General features: G+C 38.7%; 1 protein-coding gene across 1 annotated transcript; it reads left to right on the plus strand.

Moving 5' to 3' along the window:
- Positions 1-2,311: 2,311 nt before the first annotated feature.
- On the plus strand, positions 2,312-12,760 carry LOC116736102 (myosin heavy chain, fast skeletal muscle-like). Its single transcript, XM_032588346.1, has 41 exons — positions 2,312-2,380; positions 2,597-2,645; positions 2,739-2,965; positions 3,084-3,227; positions 3,323-3,479; positions 3,587-3,614; positions 3,704-3,821; positions 3,909-4,001; positions 4,084-4,147; positions 4,251-4,349; positions 4,438-4,541; positions 4,624-4,762; positions 4,852-4,970; positions 5,046-5,195; positions 5,276-5,446; positions 5,554-5,860; positions 6,163-6,233; positions 6,315-6,402; positions 6,517-6,634; positions 6,720-6,843; positions 6,934-7,070; positions 7,158-7,413; positions 7,627-7,869; positions 7,958-8,134; positions 8,233-8,378; positions 8,461-8,551; positions 8,642-9,031; positions 9,119-9,245; positions 9,323-9,441; positions 9,530-9,726; positions 9,810-9,993; positions 10,072-10,237; positions 10,440-10,564; positions 10,678-10,986; positions 11,062-11,265; positions 11,354-11,479; positions 11,578-11,748; positions 11,843-11,947; positions 12,079-12,174; positions 12,286-12,417; positions 12,639-12,760. Exons 3-41 carry the CDS (start codon positions 2,759-2,761, stop codon positions 12,654-12,656), a joined length of 5,820 nt encoding a protein of 1,939 aa, XP_032444237.1. The 5' UTR covers positions 2,312-2,380; positions 2,597-2,645; positions 2,739-2,758; the 3' UTR covers positions 12,657-12,760.
- The last annotated feature ends 2,820 nt before the right edge of the window (positions 12,761-15,580 follow it).

A 15,580-nucleotide genomic window follows, 5' to 3' on the forward strand; every position in this document is an offset into this window, starting at 1 on the left:
TGTTTATGGGGGCTCTCTGAACGTCTGGAGGGTTCAAGTGGCTGCTGAGTTCATTTATGCCTGGGGTTGCCTCTAAATGTGATCAGCATTATATAGCGTTTTTAGATCTACTAGTCAGGATTTAACAGAAGTGAAAAAAATTATATTTATTTTAATTGTGTTTTTTTGGTTTGTTGTTTTCAACTGTATAGTTGTGTAGTTAAGCATTGTCGACAATATCTTCCAATAACATATAATTAGCCAGTAATATTCCTACATTTGCTGTCAACATTTTTAATACAAAAACACGGCGGGCACAGGCAATCTGTCCAGGGTATACCCCGTCTCTCGCCTGCTGACCGCTGGAGATAGGCACCAGCACCCCTCCTGAACCCACCAGGGACAAGGATGCATGGTAATGGATGGATGGATGGAAACACGGCGTGCCGCTGGTGGAACGACTTGGCACCCCGACAAACTGGCGTACCAAGTTTTCTGTGGGAAATCCTGTAATTATTTTATGCAACACAAAGGTAATCAACTTTAATTTGAGGATTTGTATGCTTCTATTGTTTGGTGCATTCAACAAGCTTGTCTGTTTTCCTACATTTTGTCTTGGAAGTGCATAATTCCTTAATTTGCGAGAACATATTTCTTGCAGCTTTTGAACTTAGAAGAATGATTAGTCTGTACCTCCGCAAAAAATTTGAATAAAGATAGGTGATTTTAAACAGAGCTTTAATTAAAGTCTATTTAATGGCCTGTCATTGTCAAAATCTACTTGAATACTGATCTCTAGTTAAAACTTATTCAAGCAAGACATGGAATAATTTTCCTGGTGGAAAACACAACTGTGTCTAAGTTTTAACAATAAAACAGAAACTACAACAACCAGCCAGAATTTCACTAAGTTTTTAATGAAGCCCCCCACGACCAAGTGCCCAAGCACACAACCCACACCAAGCAAGAGACCCAAAGGACCCAGGTGAGGGACGAGCTGAAATGTGCTATATAAAAAGAATTGATTGATTGACTGTATAGGTGTTGAAACATGTTCAAGAAAAATTTATCAAACATCTGGTTGTCCTTGACTAAAGCCTGTTGTAGAAGACATGATTCAGATGACTGGGAATATACACAGGCACATATGGCACAAATGTCCCTATGGATGAAAGTCAATTGGTTGTTCAAGAACATCCCAGAAACAAGCAAAGCTGAAGTCTGACATAAACAGTGCCTCTGCCCACAGAGAAGCAAGATTTACACTAAAGGTGACTAAGCGGTTGCCAGACAAAAAAAGAAGCTAGTGCTCTAAAAGAACATTAGTTTATTTTCAGAACATTATCTGTAAATAATCTAACACAATAATTACATTTTAGATTAAAAAAATCTCTCTAAACCTAGGGTATGGTGCTAACAACATATCTAAATGTGCACTATAAATATATCTTCTTTCCTATGCCAAACCAAATCATCGCTCACTGCCTAAGCTGAATTTATTTTTGACCAGGGTATACTGCAGGGGAGCAAATTTTGAGCAAGGTCTTGCAGAATTTCAAACATGATCCTCATCCTGGATACAATCCAAGATTATTTTTAACAGCAAGAAAATTCACAATATTTTACTTGCTAAATGCAGTACTCTCCATATATGTACATATTTTTATCTCCCTTAAACCAAGGTCATTAATAATAATTATGAGAACCATTTTTTTCTGGTGTTAAATGACCTTAGCTGGCTTTATTTCAAACTCCATTCCTAGAAGATTTACAACACCTATCCAGTTCAAACAGAAAGTCCATTAACTAACATTCTATTTTGGATGCCTGAGGCATTTCAGTCCTTCAGTGAATTCAAAGCTCATTAATTGATTTGATAAAGAAATTTACAAGGTTCGCATATGTGTCCTATAAACCTAGTCTTAACACATCATCTTTCAATAATTAAGTACATTCTTGCAATTTACCATTAGGTAAACTGTAGACATTACCAATACTTTTTTTAAACACAGTCAAGATTAAAATTTTGTTAAGGGTGCTAAGCAGTTTACTGACTAATACATAAATCAAGTACGGAAGAAGCTTCACAATTTTCTTTGAAATGAATTAAGTTCAAACATTTGCTAGTGTATAGAACATCAAATATTACAGAATCCACATGTAATACTGATGTAGTTTTAATTAATTATTTATTAATTAAAACTAATCAAGACGAGCCATTTGCTGTGTGATTCTGAAATATGAAACAATTGTTTATTTCGGACAGCATCAATATCAAGCAATGAGGTGTCAAACATTCCTGACCAAATTGAGTAGGGGGCATATGCTGAGGAGGCTGGGCTCTTGTATATAAAGGCAGCAGCCCAAGACATTTGCTCTAACTGGGAGACATCTAAGACAGGTGAGTGTAGTACAATTGTCCCATATATTTTTATGATACAATTTAACAATATACCACTTAATTTATGTAAAACATTCTTTACCAATTACTTTTGAGTTAAAATCTATGAACACATATAGTTTCTGTATTGGACAACTATACACCCAAAACACTAGAATATCTTACATAGTTATAAAAACTAAAAAAACTTTGCCCAACTCCGTTTTTTATTTGTAGTACCTTGGCACCTCAGGACACTGAAGCATTTCTGTTTGCATCAGCTGAGGTAATTTTTTAAGAGGCACTTGTGAATTTATATTAATGTAATTTTGTTTTATCTTTACTGTGTGACTATATTAAAAAAGTTTCATATATTTAGGCTCCTCTAATAGTGCAACCATGAGCACAGATGCGGAGATGGAGGCCTATGGCCCAGCGGCCATTTACCTCCGGAAGCCAGAAAGGGAGAGGATTGAGGCTCAGGCCGCTCCATTTGATGCTAAAACAGCTTACTTCGTGGTGGATGCTGATGAGATGTATCTCAAGTGCAAAGTCACAAAGAGGGAGGGTGACAAAGCCACTGTTGAAACACTGGAAGGAGGAAAGGTAAATCTAATTATTGATCTTATTATAAAAGAAATACAAACTCCACTTAAAAAAAAAAACTGCATTACTTGTATGATATCACTTGAAAAAAAACCCGTTATTTGTGTTTTTTCAATAGACTGTAACAGTCAAAGAGGATGACATCCACCCCAGAAATCCTCCAAAGTTTGACAAAATTGAGGACATGGTCATGATGACCCACCTCAACGAGCCTTGTGTGTTGTATAACCTCAAAGAGCGTTATGCATCCTGGATGATCTACGTGAGTTCTCAGCTGCATTTCAACTTAAAAGGAGAAACCATATCTGTGTATTCATTTAAATGGCTAAACATAGATTATCCCTTCTTCTGTAACAGACCTACTCCGGGTTGTTCTGTGTGGTCGTGAATCCCTACAAGTGGCTGCCTGTGTATGATGCTGTTGTTGTAGCAGGATACAGAGGCAAGAAGAGGATTGAGGCTCCACCTCACATCTTCTCCATCTCTGACAATGCCTATCAGTACATGCTCACAGGTAAATGAAAGACTAAAGTGTTTTCCCAAAAGAAATGGAAAGAAAGAACATATCCACATTGACATGAACTTAATGCAGCAACTAAAGTATTATGGTGTACATTGCAGATCGTGAGAACCAGTCTGTCCTGATTACGTGAGTATTGCACAAACTCAATTGGTCATTCTTTTACAAAATGTACAAAAATTAAGTTGATAAGTCATAATGTGTCTCTGGTATCTCAGCGGAGAATCCGGTGCTGGCAAGACTGTCAACACCAAGCGTGTCATCCAGTACTTTGCAACAATTGCAGCTCTTGGTGGCAAAAAGGACCAAGCGCCGCAAGGTGCGGGAAAAATCCAGGTGATTATCCGTTTTAAGAAAAAACAGGTTTCCACAGTGTATACTTAGGTGCATACTGCAAAAATATTCACAACTGTCAATGTGCAGGGCTCCCTTGAGGACCAAATTGTTGCTGCTAACCCTCTGCTAGAGGCTTATGGTAATGCCAAGACTGTGAGGAATGACAACTCTTCCCGTTTTGTAAGTTAAGACAATGCTTAAATGTTCACTGATAGTTAATGCTTGATTTTAGAGTATAACACATAAGATTAATTTTGCTTAGGGTAAATTCATCAGGATCCACTTTGGTACAAGTGGAAAGCTGTCCTCAGCTGATATTGAAACATGTAAGTAAAACATATGATGTAATCAGTATTATCTATTATTAATTTATAATCTGTACCATGATTTCCTTATCAAAGTACTTACTTATATTCATGTAATTCTTAGATCTGCTGGAGAAGTCCCGTGTCACCTTCCAGCTGTCTGCTGAGAGGAGCTACCATATTTTCTATCAGCTTATGACAGCCCACAAGCCTGAGCTCATTGGTAAATGATCAAATACTTGAAATTTGAATGTAAAAAATTGCAACTTATAAGACAAAGAAGCTACAATGATTTGTTTCTATTGTTTCAGATGCTCTGCTGATCACCACCAACCCCTATGACTTCCCAATGATCAGCCAGGGTGAAATCACTGTCAAGAGTATCGATGATGTGGAGGAGTTCATCGCTACAGATGTAAAAGAATATTTAATTGATTTTAAAAAGAATTTTCTTAAAACATGTATTTAGTGTACTTAAAACTTCTTTCTCTACATAGACTGCTATTGACATATTGGGCTTCACTGCTGATGAGAAGTTTAACATCTACAAGCTCACTGGTGCTGTGATGCATCATGGCAACATGAAGTTCAAGCAGAAGCAGCGTGAGGAGCAGGCTGAACCAGATGGCACTGAGGGTAATTTATAAAATATCTCCAATCTTATTCTGTAGAGACACAAAAATTGTATAAAATAGGTTAAAATGTGTTTTGTTTCTTTCCAAAAGTGGCTGATAAAATTGCCTACCTTCTGGGTCTGAACTCAGCTGATATGCTAAAGGCTCTGTGCTACCCAAGAGTCAAAGTCGGAAATGAGATGGTCACCAAAGGTCAGACCGTCCCACAGGTAATTTATACCGGTTGTGATGTTAAGCAGATGTTTATTTGTTTATTACATAAAACTGACAAATTATTCTTCTAGGTCAACAACGCCGTCAGCGCTCTGTGCAAGTCTGTCTATGAGAAAATGTTCTTGTGGATGGTCATCCGTATCAATGAGATGCTGGACACAAAACAGGCGAGAGCCTTCTTCATTGGAGTCTTGGACATTGCTGGCTTTGAGATCTTCGATGTGAGTAAAGAAAAACACCAAAAACTCATGTAAACCATTTTTGATTTCAAAGGAAAATAAACAACCCTCAATAATTACAGTTCAACAGCTTGGAGCAGCTCTGCATCAACTTCACCAATGAGAAACTGCAACAGTTTTTCAACCACACCATGTTTGTCCTGGAGCAAGAGGAGTACAAGAAGGAAGGCATTGATTGGGAGTTCATTGACTTCGGCATGGACTTGGCTGCTTGCATTGAGCTTATTGAGAAGGTAAGTTGCTGTATTACTCAGCTTAAACTAGTAATATAAATTTTTTTTATGTATATAATACTTCATTTTAAATTTGAGATGTAATTTAAATTGGTAATTATTCACAGCCATTGGGCATCTTCTCCATCCTTGAAGAGGAGTGCATGTTCCCCAAAGCCTCTGACACAACTTTCAAGAACAAGCTGATTGATCAGCATCTTGGCAAGAACAGGGCCTTTGAGAAACCCAAGCCCGGAAAGGGCAAAGCTGAGGCTCACTTCTCCCTGGTTCACTATGCTGGTACAGTGGACTACAACATCAGTGGCTGGCTGGACAAGAATAAGGACCCACTGAACGAGTCAGTGGTTCAGCTGTACCAGAAGTCTGGAAACAAGTTGCTGTGCTTCCTGTATGCAGCTCATGCTTCAGCTGAGGGTAAGAACCAGCAAAATAAACAGATAACCCTAAATGTAATAGATTAATTTACCATGTGGGAAACACCCTGAATACACACACACTGTGAAATGTTCTAAAACTTTCAATCAGTGCCCAAGAAACAAAATGTTTGAAGACTCAATTTTTAAGAGTTTTTTTATGTCGTGGAATCTACATTCTACCACTAAGAAGTCTTTCAAACATATCTAGAATGAATATGTGATTAAATTGTACTGTTAAGGTAAAGGGAGCTTGACATCGGTAATGATTTACTACCATTGTTTTCAATGTCATAATTTCAGCTGACACTGGTAGCAAGAAGGGTGGCAAGAAGAAGGGTGGTTCTTTCCAGACTGTGTCTGCTGTTTTCAGGGTATGGAAATTTTTTCGAGAACTATCGAAAGGTAATGGTTTAAAATCATCTAAGGAATAATTTTACTATGCTGATCCACAGGAGAATTTGGGCAAGCTGATGACCAACCTGAGGAGCACTCATCCTCACTTTGTGCGTTGCCTGATTCCCAATGAGTCAAAGACCCCAGGCAAGAAGCTCAGTCATAGAAATTTGACAATTAGTTGACATTAAGAAATTTTACATGATATTGTTTGGAGACACTGTTGAATTATTTTTCACTAAATATATTACCAACCCTCAGGTCTTATGGAGAACTTTTTGGTCATCCACCAGCTGAGGTGTAATGGTGTGCTGGAGGGCATCAGAATCTGCAGAAAGGGCTTCCCCAGCAGAATCCTCTATGGTGACTTCAAGCAGAGGTGGCTGCTGTTATCTTTCTGCATGTAAACACATGTCTTCAGATGTGAAGATGGAAAAAGGCAACATCCAAATTTTCTCTCATAGATACAAAGTATTGAATGCCAGTGTTATCCCAGAGGGGCAGTTTATTGACAACAAGAAGGCTTCAGAGAAGCTGCTGGGCTCCATTGATGTGGACCACACTCAGTACAAGTTTGGACACACTAAGGTATGTTGGAACAAGACAGTCAAAGCCATAGCTGGAAACAATTCTTTTGTTTTTTTTGTGTTCTGACTTGCAATGTTTTTGCAATTGTAGGTGTTCTTCAAAGCTGGTCTTTTGGGTTCTCTTGAGGAGATGAGAGATGAGAAACTGGCTTCATTGGTTACCATGACTCAGGCTCTCTGCAGAGGATATGTCATGAGAAAGGTGTTTGTGAAGATGATGGAGAGGAGGTGGGATTACTTCTAATTATGCTTGACACACATATGTCTCTAAGGTGAAAAAAACATTTATCTTTAATTGATGGGCTTTTCTTTCAGAGAGTCTATCTACACCATTCAATACAACATCCGTTCCTTCATGAATGTGAAGAACTGGCCGTGGATGAATCTGTATTTCAAGATCAAGCCTCTGCTGAAGAGTGCTGAGACTGAGAAGGAGTTGCAGAATATGAAGGAGAACTACGAAAAGATGAAGACAGACCTGGCTACTGCTTTGGCCAAGAAGAAGGAGCTGGAGGAGAAAATGGTCTCCTTGCTCCAGGAAAAGAATGATTTGCAGCTCCAAGTAGCTTCTGTAAGTAGGCAGATTTTTTTTATTCATGTGTGATTATTAAACCATATAGTTCCCATGTTCAAATGTGTGCTTAACATAAGAGTGGGGTTATGTTTTGAGACTGAGGCTATGAACACTAGATTTGTAACAACAAATAATACATTCTGATATTATTAAAGAACTATTTATATAAAAGGATAACATTAACATTAGTTTTCTCATCCTCAATCATAGGAAGTTGAGAATCTCTCAGATGCTGAGGAAAGGTGTGAAGGGCTGATTAAGAGCAAGATCCAGATGGAGGCCAAACTCAAGGAGACAACCGAGAGACTGGAGGATGAAGAGGAAATCAATGCTGAGCTGACTGCCAAGAAGAGGAAGCTGGAGGATGAATGCTCTGAGCTGAAGAAGGACATTGATGACTTAGAGCTCACCTTGGCTAAAGTGGAAAAGGAGAAACATGCCACTGAAAACAAGGTTCACATCACTGAGACATAAATCCACAGAATTTGTGAAATCTACAAGCCTATACTTCAATTAAAATGTGGTATTTCAACACCTTTAGGTGAAAAACCTGACAGAGGAGATGGCAACTCAGGATGAGGCCATTGCCAAGCTCACCAAGGAAAAGAAAGCTCTCCAAGAGGCCCATCAGCAAACACTGGATGATCTCCAGGCAGAGGAAGACAAAGTCAACACTCTGACCAAGGCCAAGACAAAGCTGGAACAGCAAGTGGATGATGTAAGACAACGGTTTATTTGTCTTCCTCATTAGGCATTAACCGAATGATGCAGTCTTTGTATTGATTGCTGTGATTGAATGTACCGACTATACAACAGCTTGAGGGCTCATTGGAGCAAGAAAAGAAACTCCGTATGGACCTTGAGAGAGCCAAGAGAAAGCTTGAAGGAGATCTGAAATTGGCTCAGGAGTCCATCATGGATCTGGAAAATGACAAGCAGCAATCTGACGAGAAAATCAAGAAGTAATTTCAAATTTTTCGCTTTTTGGCTACTGTACCTCAAAGTGTCCAAAAATTATATATTTTATTTTTTTTTTAAATCCAGGAAGGACTTTGAAATCAGCCAGCTTCTCAGCAAGATTGAGGATGAACAGTCCCTTGGAGCTCAGCTTCAGAAGAAGATCAAGGAACTCCAGGTATACAACATTAACCTTAATAACATTTGGCAGATTTTCTTATCTTCCATATTGATATTGAGTGGTTACTTCAATGCATTTGATTTCTAGGCTCGCATTGAGGAGCTGGAAGAGGAGATTGAGGCTGAGAGGGCTGCTAGGGCTAAAGTAGAGAAGCAGAGAGCTGACCTTTCCAGGGAGCTTGAGGAGATCAGCGAGAGGCTTGAGGAGGCTGGTGGAGCCACAGCTGCTCAGATTGAGATGAACAAGAAGCGTGAGGCTGAGTTCCAGAAACTGCGTCGTGACCTTGAAGAGTCCACCCTGCAGCATGAAGCCACAGCAGCAGCTCTCCGCAAGAAGCAGGCCGACAGCGTTGCTGAGCTGGGAGAGCAGATCGACAATCTGCAGCGCGTCAAGCAGAAGTTGGAGAAGGAGAAGAGTGAGTTCAAGATGGAGATTGATGACCTGTCCAGCAACATGGAGGCTGTTGCCAAAGCAAAGGTGAGTGGGTACTTCATGTTTTGCAATGCTCAGACATACAATTTGTAGTTCATAAGTACTTTTTACATACATTACTGATGGTTTCAGGGCAACTTGGAGAAAATGTGCAGAACTCTTGAGGACCAGCTTAGTGAAATCAAATCTAAAAATGATGAGAATGTCCGCCAGCTGAATGACATTAATGCACAGAAAGCAAGACTCCAGACAGAGAATGGTAATTCACCTGACCTTAAACCACTGTTTTACATTGATTCACAATTTTCAGAAATAATATATTTATGACTTTTACAGGTGAGTTTGCTCGCCAGCTTGAGGAAAAAGAAGCTCTTGTTTCTCAGCTGACAAGAGGCAAGCAGGCTTTCACTCAGCAGATTGAGGAGCTCAAGAGACACATTGAGGAGGAAGTGAAGGTATGAAAATCTGTTTATATTTCCTTTTTTGTCATAAATTATGAGGTCAGTACTAGACAAATCATACTATCAACTTTGTGCTTTCTAGGCCAAGAATGCCCTGGCCCATGCTGTTCAATCAGCCCGCCATGACTGTGATCTGCTCAGAGAGCAGTTTGAGGAGGAGCAGGAGGCCAAGGCTGAGCTGCAGAGAGGCATGTCTAAGGCCAACAGTGAGGTGGCTCAGTGGAGGTCCAAATATGAGACTGATGCCATCCAGCGCACTGAGGAGCTGGAGGAGGCCAAGTGAGTCATAATGAATGTCTCAATTTAATTATGTGTAATTTTTATTATGCATTTCTACCAATTGAAACATCTATGCACTATAGGAAAAAGCTTGCCCAGCGCTTGCAGGAGGCTGAGGAATCCATTGAGGCTGTGAACTCCAAGTGTGCCTCTTTGGAGAAGACCAAGCAGAGGCTCCAAGGTGAGGTGGAGGACCTCATGACAGATGTGGAGAGAGCTAATTCTCTGGCTGCCAACCTTGACAAGAAGCAGAGAAACTTTGACAAGGTACAGTAATTTTACAACAAATAAAAGGCTGATTAATTCAGATAAAAACATATTCTTAATTAGTCCTCATATTTCCAGGTCCTGGCAGAATGGAAGCAGAAGTATGAAGAGAGCCAGGCTGAGCTGGAAGGAGCCCAAAAGGAGGCCCGCTCCCTGAGCACTGAGCTGTTCAAGATGAAGAACTCCTATGAGGAGGCTCTGGACCAACTGGAGACCATGAAGAGAGAGAACAAGAACCTGCAGCGTACGTAATCCTTGATTACTCAAGGAGTTGAGCAACTCCAAAATTACTGAGACACATCCTTTTTATGCTTCAGCCTCCATTAACTTAATCAATTCTCTATTGATTAAGCTAATAGAGAATGATTAATTCTGAAATTTCTTTCAATTTTATATTGGGCAGATTTATATTATAGCTTCATTTATGTATTTACTTTTCATTGCAGAGGAGATCTCAGATCTGACTGAACAGATCGGTGAGACTGGTAAGAGCATCCATGAGCTGGAGAAGGCTAAAAAGACAGTGGAGACTGAGAAGTCTGAAATTCAGGCTGCACTGGAAGAAGCCGAGGTAACATTTTCCTCGTCAAATGAATAGCAATTTATAAAATACATCTACATATGCATACTCTCATACCTTTATATTTCTGTCATATAACCTTGTTATATGCTTGACCTTTCAAGGGCACCCTGGAGCATGAAGAGTCTAAGATTCTCCGCGTCCAGCTGGAGCTCAACCAGGTCAAGAGCGAGATTGACAGGAAGCTGGCAGAGAAGGATGAAGAAATGGAGCAGATCAAGAGAAACAGCCAGAGAGTGATTGACTCCATGCAGAGCACTCTGGATGCTGAGGTCAGGAGCAGGAATGACGCCCTGAGAGTCAAGAAGAAGATGGAGGGAGACCTGAACGAGATGGAGATCCAGCTGAGCCACGCCAACAGGCAGGCTGCTGAGGCCCAGAAACAACTGAGGAATGTCCAGGGACAACTCAAGGTGCGTTTGATATTAAACACAAATTAAGACTTTTAGAGGGAACCATTCTGACATCCAAATTTATATTGCTGTTAGGATGCCCAACTGCACCTTGATGATGCTGTCAGGGGACAGGAGGACATGAAGGAGCAGGTGGCCATGGTGGAGCGCAGGAACGGTCTGATGGTAGCTGAGATTGAGGAGCTGAGAGCCGCTCTGGAGCAGACAGAGAGATCACGTAAAGTGGCCGAGCAGGAGTTGGTTGATGCCAGTGAGCGTGTTGGACTGCTGCACTCTCAGGTTGGGTTTTAGTTATTCACAAGAAACCAAGGCTTTCCAGGTCATGTGAACCACACTTCTAAATTGTATCATTCTGATTAATTTTCAGAACACCAGCCTTCTGAACACCAAGAAGAAGTTGGAAAGTGATCTGGTCCAGGTTCAAGGAGAGGTGGACGATGCAGTTCAGGAAGCCAGAAATGCTGAGGACAAGGCCAAAAAGGCTATCACTGATGTCAGTTCACTGTCTATATAAATTGCTATCTCAACAAACAGAAGTTTAATTTTTCCAGTGTTCAAACATTGCTGCTTAATAAACACCCATTTTTTCAGGCTGCCATGATGGCTGAAGAGTTGAAGAAGGAGCAGGACACCAGTGCTCACCTGGAGAGGATGAAGAAGAACCTCGAGGTTACAGTCAAGGACCTGCAGCACCGCCTGGATGAGGCTGAGAACCTCGCCATGAAGGGTGGCAAGAAGCAGCTCCAGAAACTGGAGCAGAGGGTATGAAAATGTTTTGCTGTAATGCACATAGTGTAATTGTGATATATAATTATAGTAATATTGAATTGTGTCCTTTATCAACATCTTTAAACAGGTTCGTGAACTGGAGACTGAAGTTGAAGGTGAGCAGAGACGTGGAGCCGATGCTGTTAAAGGAGTCCGCAAATATGAGAGGAGAGTTAAGGAGCTGACTTACCAGGTGACTATTTTATTCTGTGTTTTCTAAACACTTACTAAGTACCTCTAATACCAAATAGCATTACTTTTTCCCTGTATATTATTTGTCTTGTTTACAATAAGTCTTTACAAACATTTGGTTTATCTCTACAGACTGAGGAGGACAAAAAGAATCTGGCAAGACTTCAGGACCTAGTGGACAAGCTTCAGCTCAAAGTGAAAGCCTACAAGAGACAGGCTGAGGAGGCGGTAAGTGGTCGTCTGTCATCAAACAAATAATGTCTCCTTTAAGGTAGAACGTTGCAAAGCATTCATTTTACATTTATGTCAACTAAATAATTGTAATCTCAAAACTCTCAGGAGGAGCAGGCCAACAGCCACATGTCCAGGCTGAGGAAGGTCCAGCATGAGATGGAGGAAGCTCAGGAGCGTGCTGACATCGCTGAGTCTCAGGTCAACAAGCTCAGAGCCAAGAGCCGTGATGTTGGAAAGGTAACATTTTCCTTCCCATCTCCCTTCTAAAAATACTTCAAAACCTATTGCAATGTAGATTTTTTCTATTTTATACATAAAATCAAATCAGTATGTGTTAAACTATGCATGACAATCAATATGTGTCAGGATGTAAGTGAAACTTCATGCTTTTTCTTTATGACAAGCTCCATCAGCTCTTCAAACCATTTAACGTCCATTTTTCCTTCCTTGTTTTTCAGAGCGATTCTGCTGAATAAGAGACCAGACCTTCATGAAGCTTTTCAACAGAGTTCATAAAATATGGATCAACTGTTGAATTCTTTTTCCACTGTAATACTTAAATAAAAACTAAGCACTATCATATTGTGTATTGGAGTGTATTTTCTTGACAGAAAATTAACAACATCAGATGAATACTAAAAATGTTTTTTCTCAGGAGTAACAGGTTCAAAAAGTATTTTCTGTTACTCATTTTATTGTTAGACAGGAAGTCTATATAACAGTACTGTAATTAAGCAAAACTATACAGCCATGGTTGAAAATAACATTTGCTTTTTGCAAGACTCCTATAAAATGTTTATTTTTATGTACAAACAAAAGAAAATTACTTCAAACTATCACCGCTCGTCAGATTGTGTCTGTTTAAATTTGAGAACTCAAATTTACATAATTGCAGCATAAAGTTTAGTGGAATGATAATACTAAATGAAAGATGTGTAAAACTCAGTTTACTTCTACTTTGTAGAACAACATGATTTTTGGTAAAAATCAAATTTTAAACTGTCATCCACTGAATCTCAAATTTAGTGCAAAATATTAATGCATTGTTAAAAATAATGAATGAAAAAAAAAGAAGCAAATAATAGATGAAAGAATTAGTTCAAGGAATAGCTATAGAGTGTGTCCTCAACAATACTATTGTGCGTGCGTGTGTCTGTGTGTATTTATGATGTAAAGCACTTTGAAACGTTCTGCTGCTAGAAGGTGAAATACAAGTAAATTTTGATTTTATTTTATTTTGATTTGCTGTCTACAGTGCAATTGCCAACCTTGAGACCCTTGTTGCACATCTTGTAGTTACCAATCCAAATTTATAGATGCAAATGTTTTAGTACTTATTTACATCTCTAGATTTTCTGTTAGGAGCACAATCTAGTTTCTGGAATAAAAAAATAATTTTAAAATGATAGAAGCTTATAAGAAATGGAGCATTTTAAGCTGAACAACAAGAGTTACACAAGGCATCTCACTGGAGGCAACATCACAGACTTCTGGAGGCTCCAAAGTGGATTCACTCTGACATGTGATCTTGGCTTTTGCATGCCTTTCCACTTTTGTCTATGTAGTCCTACTCTCTTGGGGAAAATGTTAAGTCAACAAATTAAAAAGCTTTGCCAATTTTGAAAGGTTTCATTACACATTAACTGCCATAAAAAACAAGTTACTAATCAAAAGAATCTCAAATGGTTTATTCCACAGTTAAGAAAATATTTCTGAATATGTTCAGTTTCTAAGTACTGTACAAAAACCAGGTGAAAATCATAACAAATGGATGCTATGATGCAAAGAATTCTCACTTATAATTCTCCTGGCTTTGACAAAATTACAAGTTTGACAGTTGCATCTTTTCTGGATAGTGTTTCTCTCTGAAGGTGTTTTAACAACCTAATGCAACGTGGTTAGAGGAATTAAGAGCAAGATTTTTTACACGTGTGTAACAAGGTGCACAATGAGGCACATTAAAATCCATGTGTTCAGCTAAGAAATTGAGATTAATAAAACTCAAATAAGGTTATATAGTTTCTCGCTTTTGGTAAGTACAATCAAATGCCTGTTTATTGTTAGGAATTACAATAATATCTTGTGATCTCAATTTGAAATGGCGAATTTTATGCCACTTACTGTCTAATTCAAATAGTCAAAAGCTCATAAAAGATTTGCTTACTACCCTCTTTGGATATATCATTATGATTTGCCCTCAGGTGTAATGTTAGTCACTTTTTTAATGCAAAAAAGAAAAACCTACAGGTATGTTGAAGCATTTCGTTCCGTTGCTTGTATTCATGTTAATAACTGAGTCAGCATTTCTTCTCAAATTTCTCTTCCAGGACTCCCTGACCACTAATGGAAATAGCTGTGTGTGAAATTAGTACTAGATATCTGAGGCATGCGCACCCTGCAACAGTACACCGGGGACATTCTGACGCTTCTGACTACTTGAGACTCAGCACTGGCTGTGATATTAAAATAAAATGGAGACAAGTGCACATCATAAAGTGTGTGAACTGAAATCTGAGCCTAAATAAATCATGGCGTTTAATGGGCAAAATACTTTACAAACCATGCAGCGCACTCCTGCTATGTTGCATTATAAATACGGTGAAAATAAAAGACCTTGTAAATATTTATGATACAATTACATACCCAATGTTTACAATTTGGACATTTTTACAAAGTTATGCATATAAATTCTAGTGGTCCTTTTGTTTTTAAGCTTTTGTAAACTGGGACTTGTTTTTTAAGCTATGAATAAAAATCTAAATATGTAAAGATGCTTTTAAGTGTTAGTGTGAATGCTGTACACATTATTAATTTAATTGAATTTACTAATATTTATTTTTATATTAATAAAAGAAAAGAACTGATTATTTTTTTATTTTTGTACCAATAAAAAAACATTAAACCATTGCACATGAAGACTATAATAGGGACATCCTTGCCAAATGAAGAGGTAAGGAGTATTTTGCACTTTACCAAACTGAGCAAGCCCCTTGTGCTGAGCAGACACACTTGAGCATATATAAGCAGCCGCTTTAGATGCCTGAGCCAACTGGCAGGCATCTGACTCAGGTGAGAACAGTCAATTATGTATAATGTATATTTGCATATTTTTCCAGGTTTACAAAGTTTTAGTTAAATATATTGGAAAACACTGGAGCAATATTTATTAATGTAAATAACGTACAAGTTAGCCAGTATAAAACATTTTAATTTGGGTTGTTTTCCATATTTATAGCATCTTTGAGTTTACACAAGACATCTGTAGTTTCAGTCAGGATCCTGTGGTAAGGTAAGGTAATCCTTTCAAAAGAGGCATTCTTTAAAAAAAATTTGTTCAAAACAAAATATTAAAAAGATTAAAAGAAACTAATTTAAGTACGTATGTAAACTTTTCAGGCTC

Source organism: Xiphophorus hellerii, chromosome 16 (assembly GCF_003331165.1).
Source record: "Xiphophorus hellerii strain 12219 chromosome 16, Xiphophorus_hellerii-4.1, whole genome shotgun sequence".
Classification (NCBI taxonomy): domain Eukaryota; kingdom Metazoa; phylum Chordata; class Actinopteri; order Cyprinodontiformes; family Poeciliidae; genus Xiphophorus; species Xiphophorus hellerii.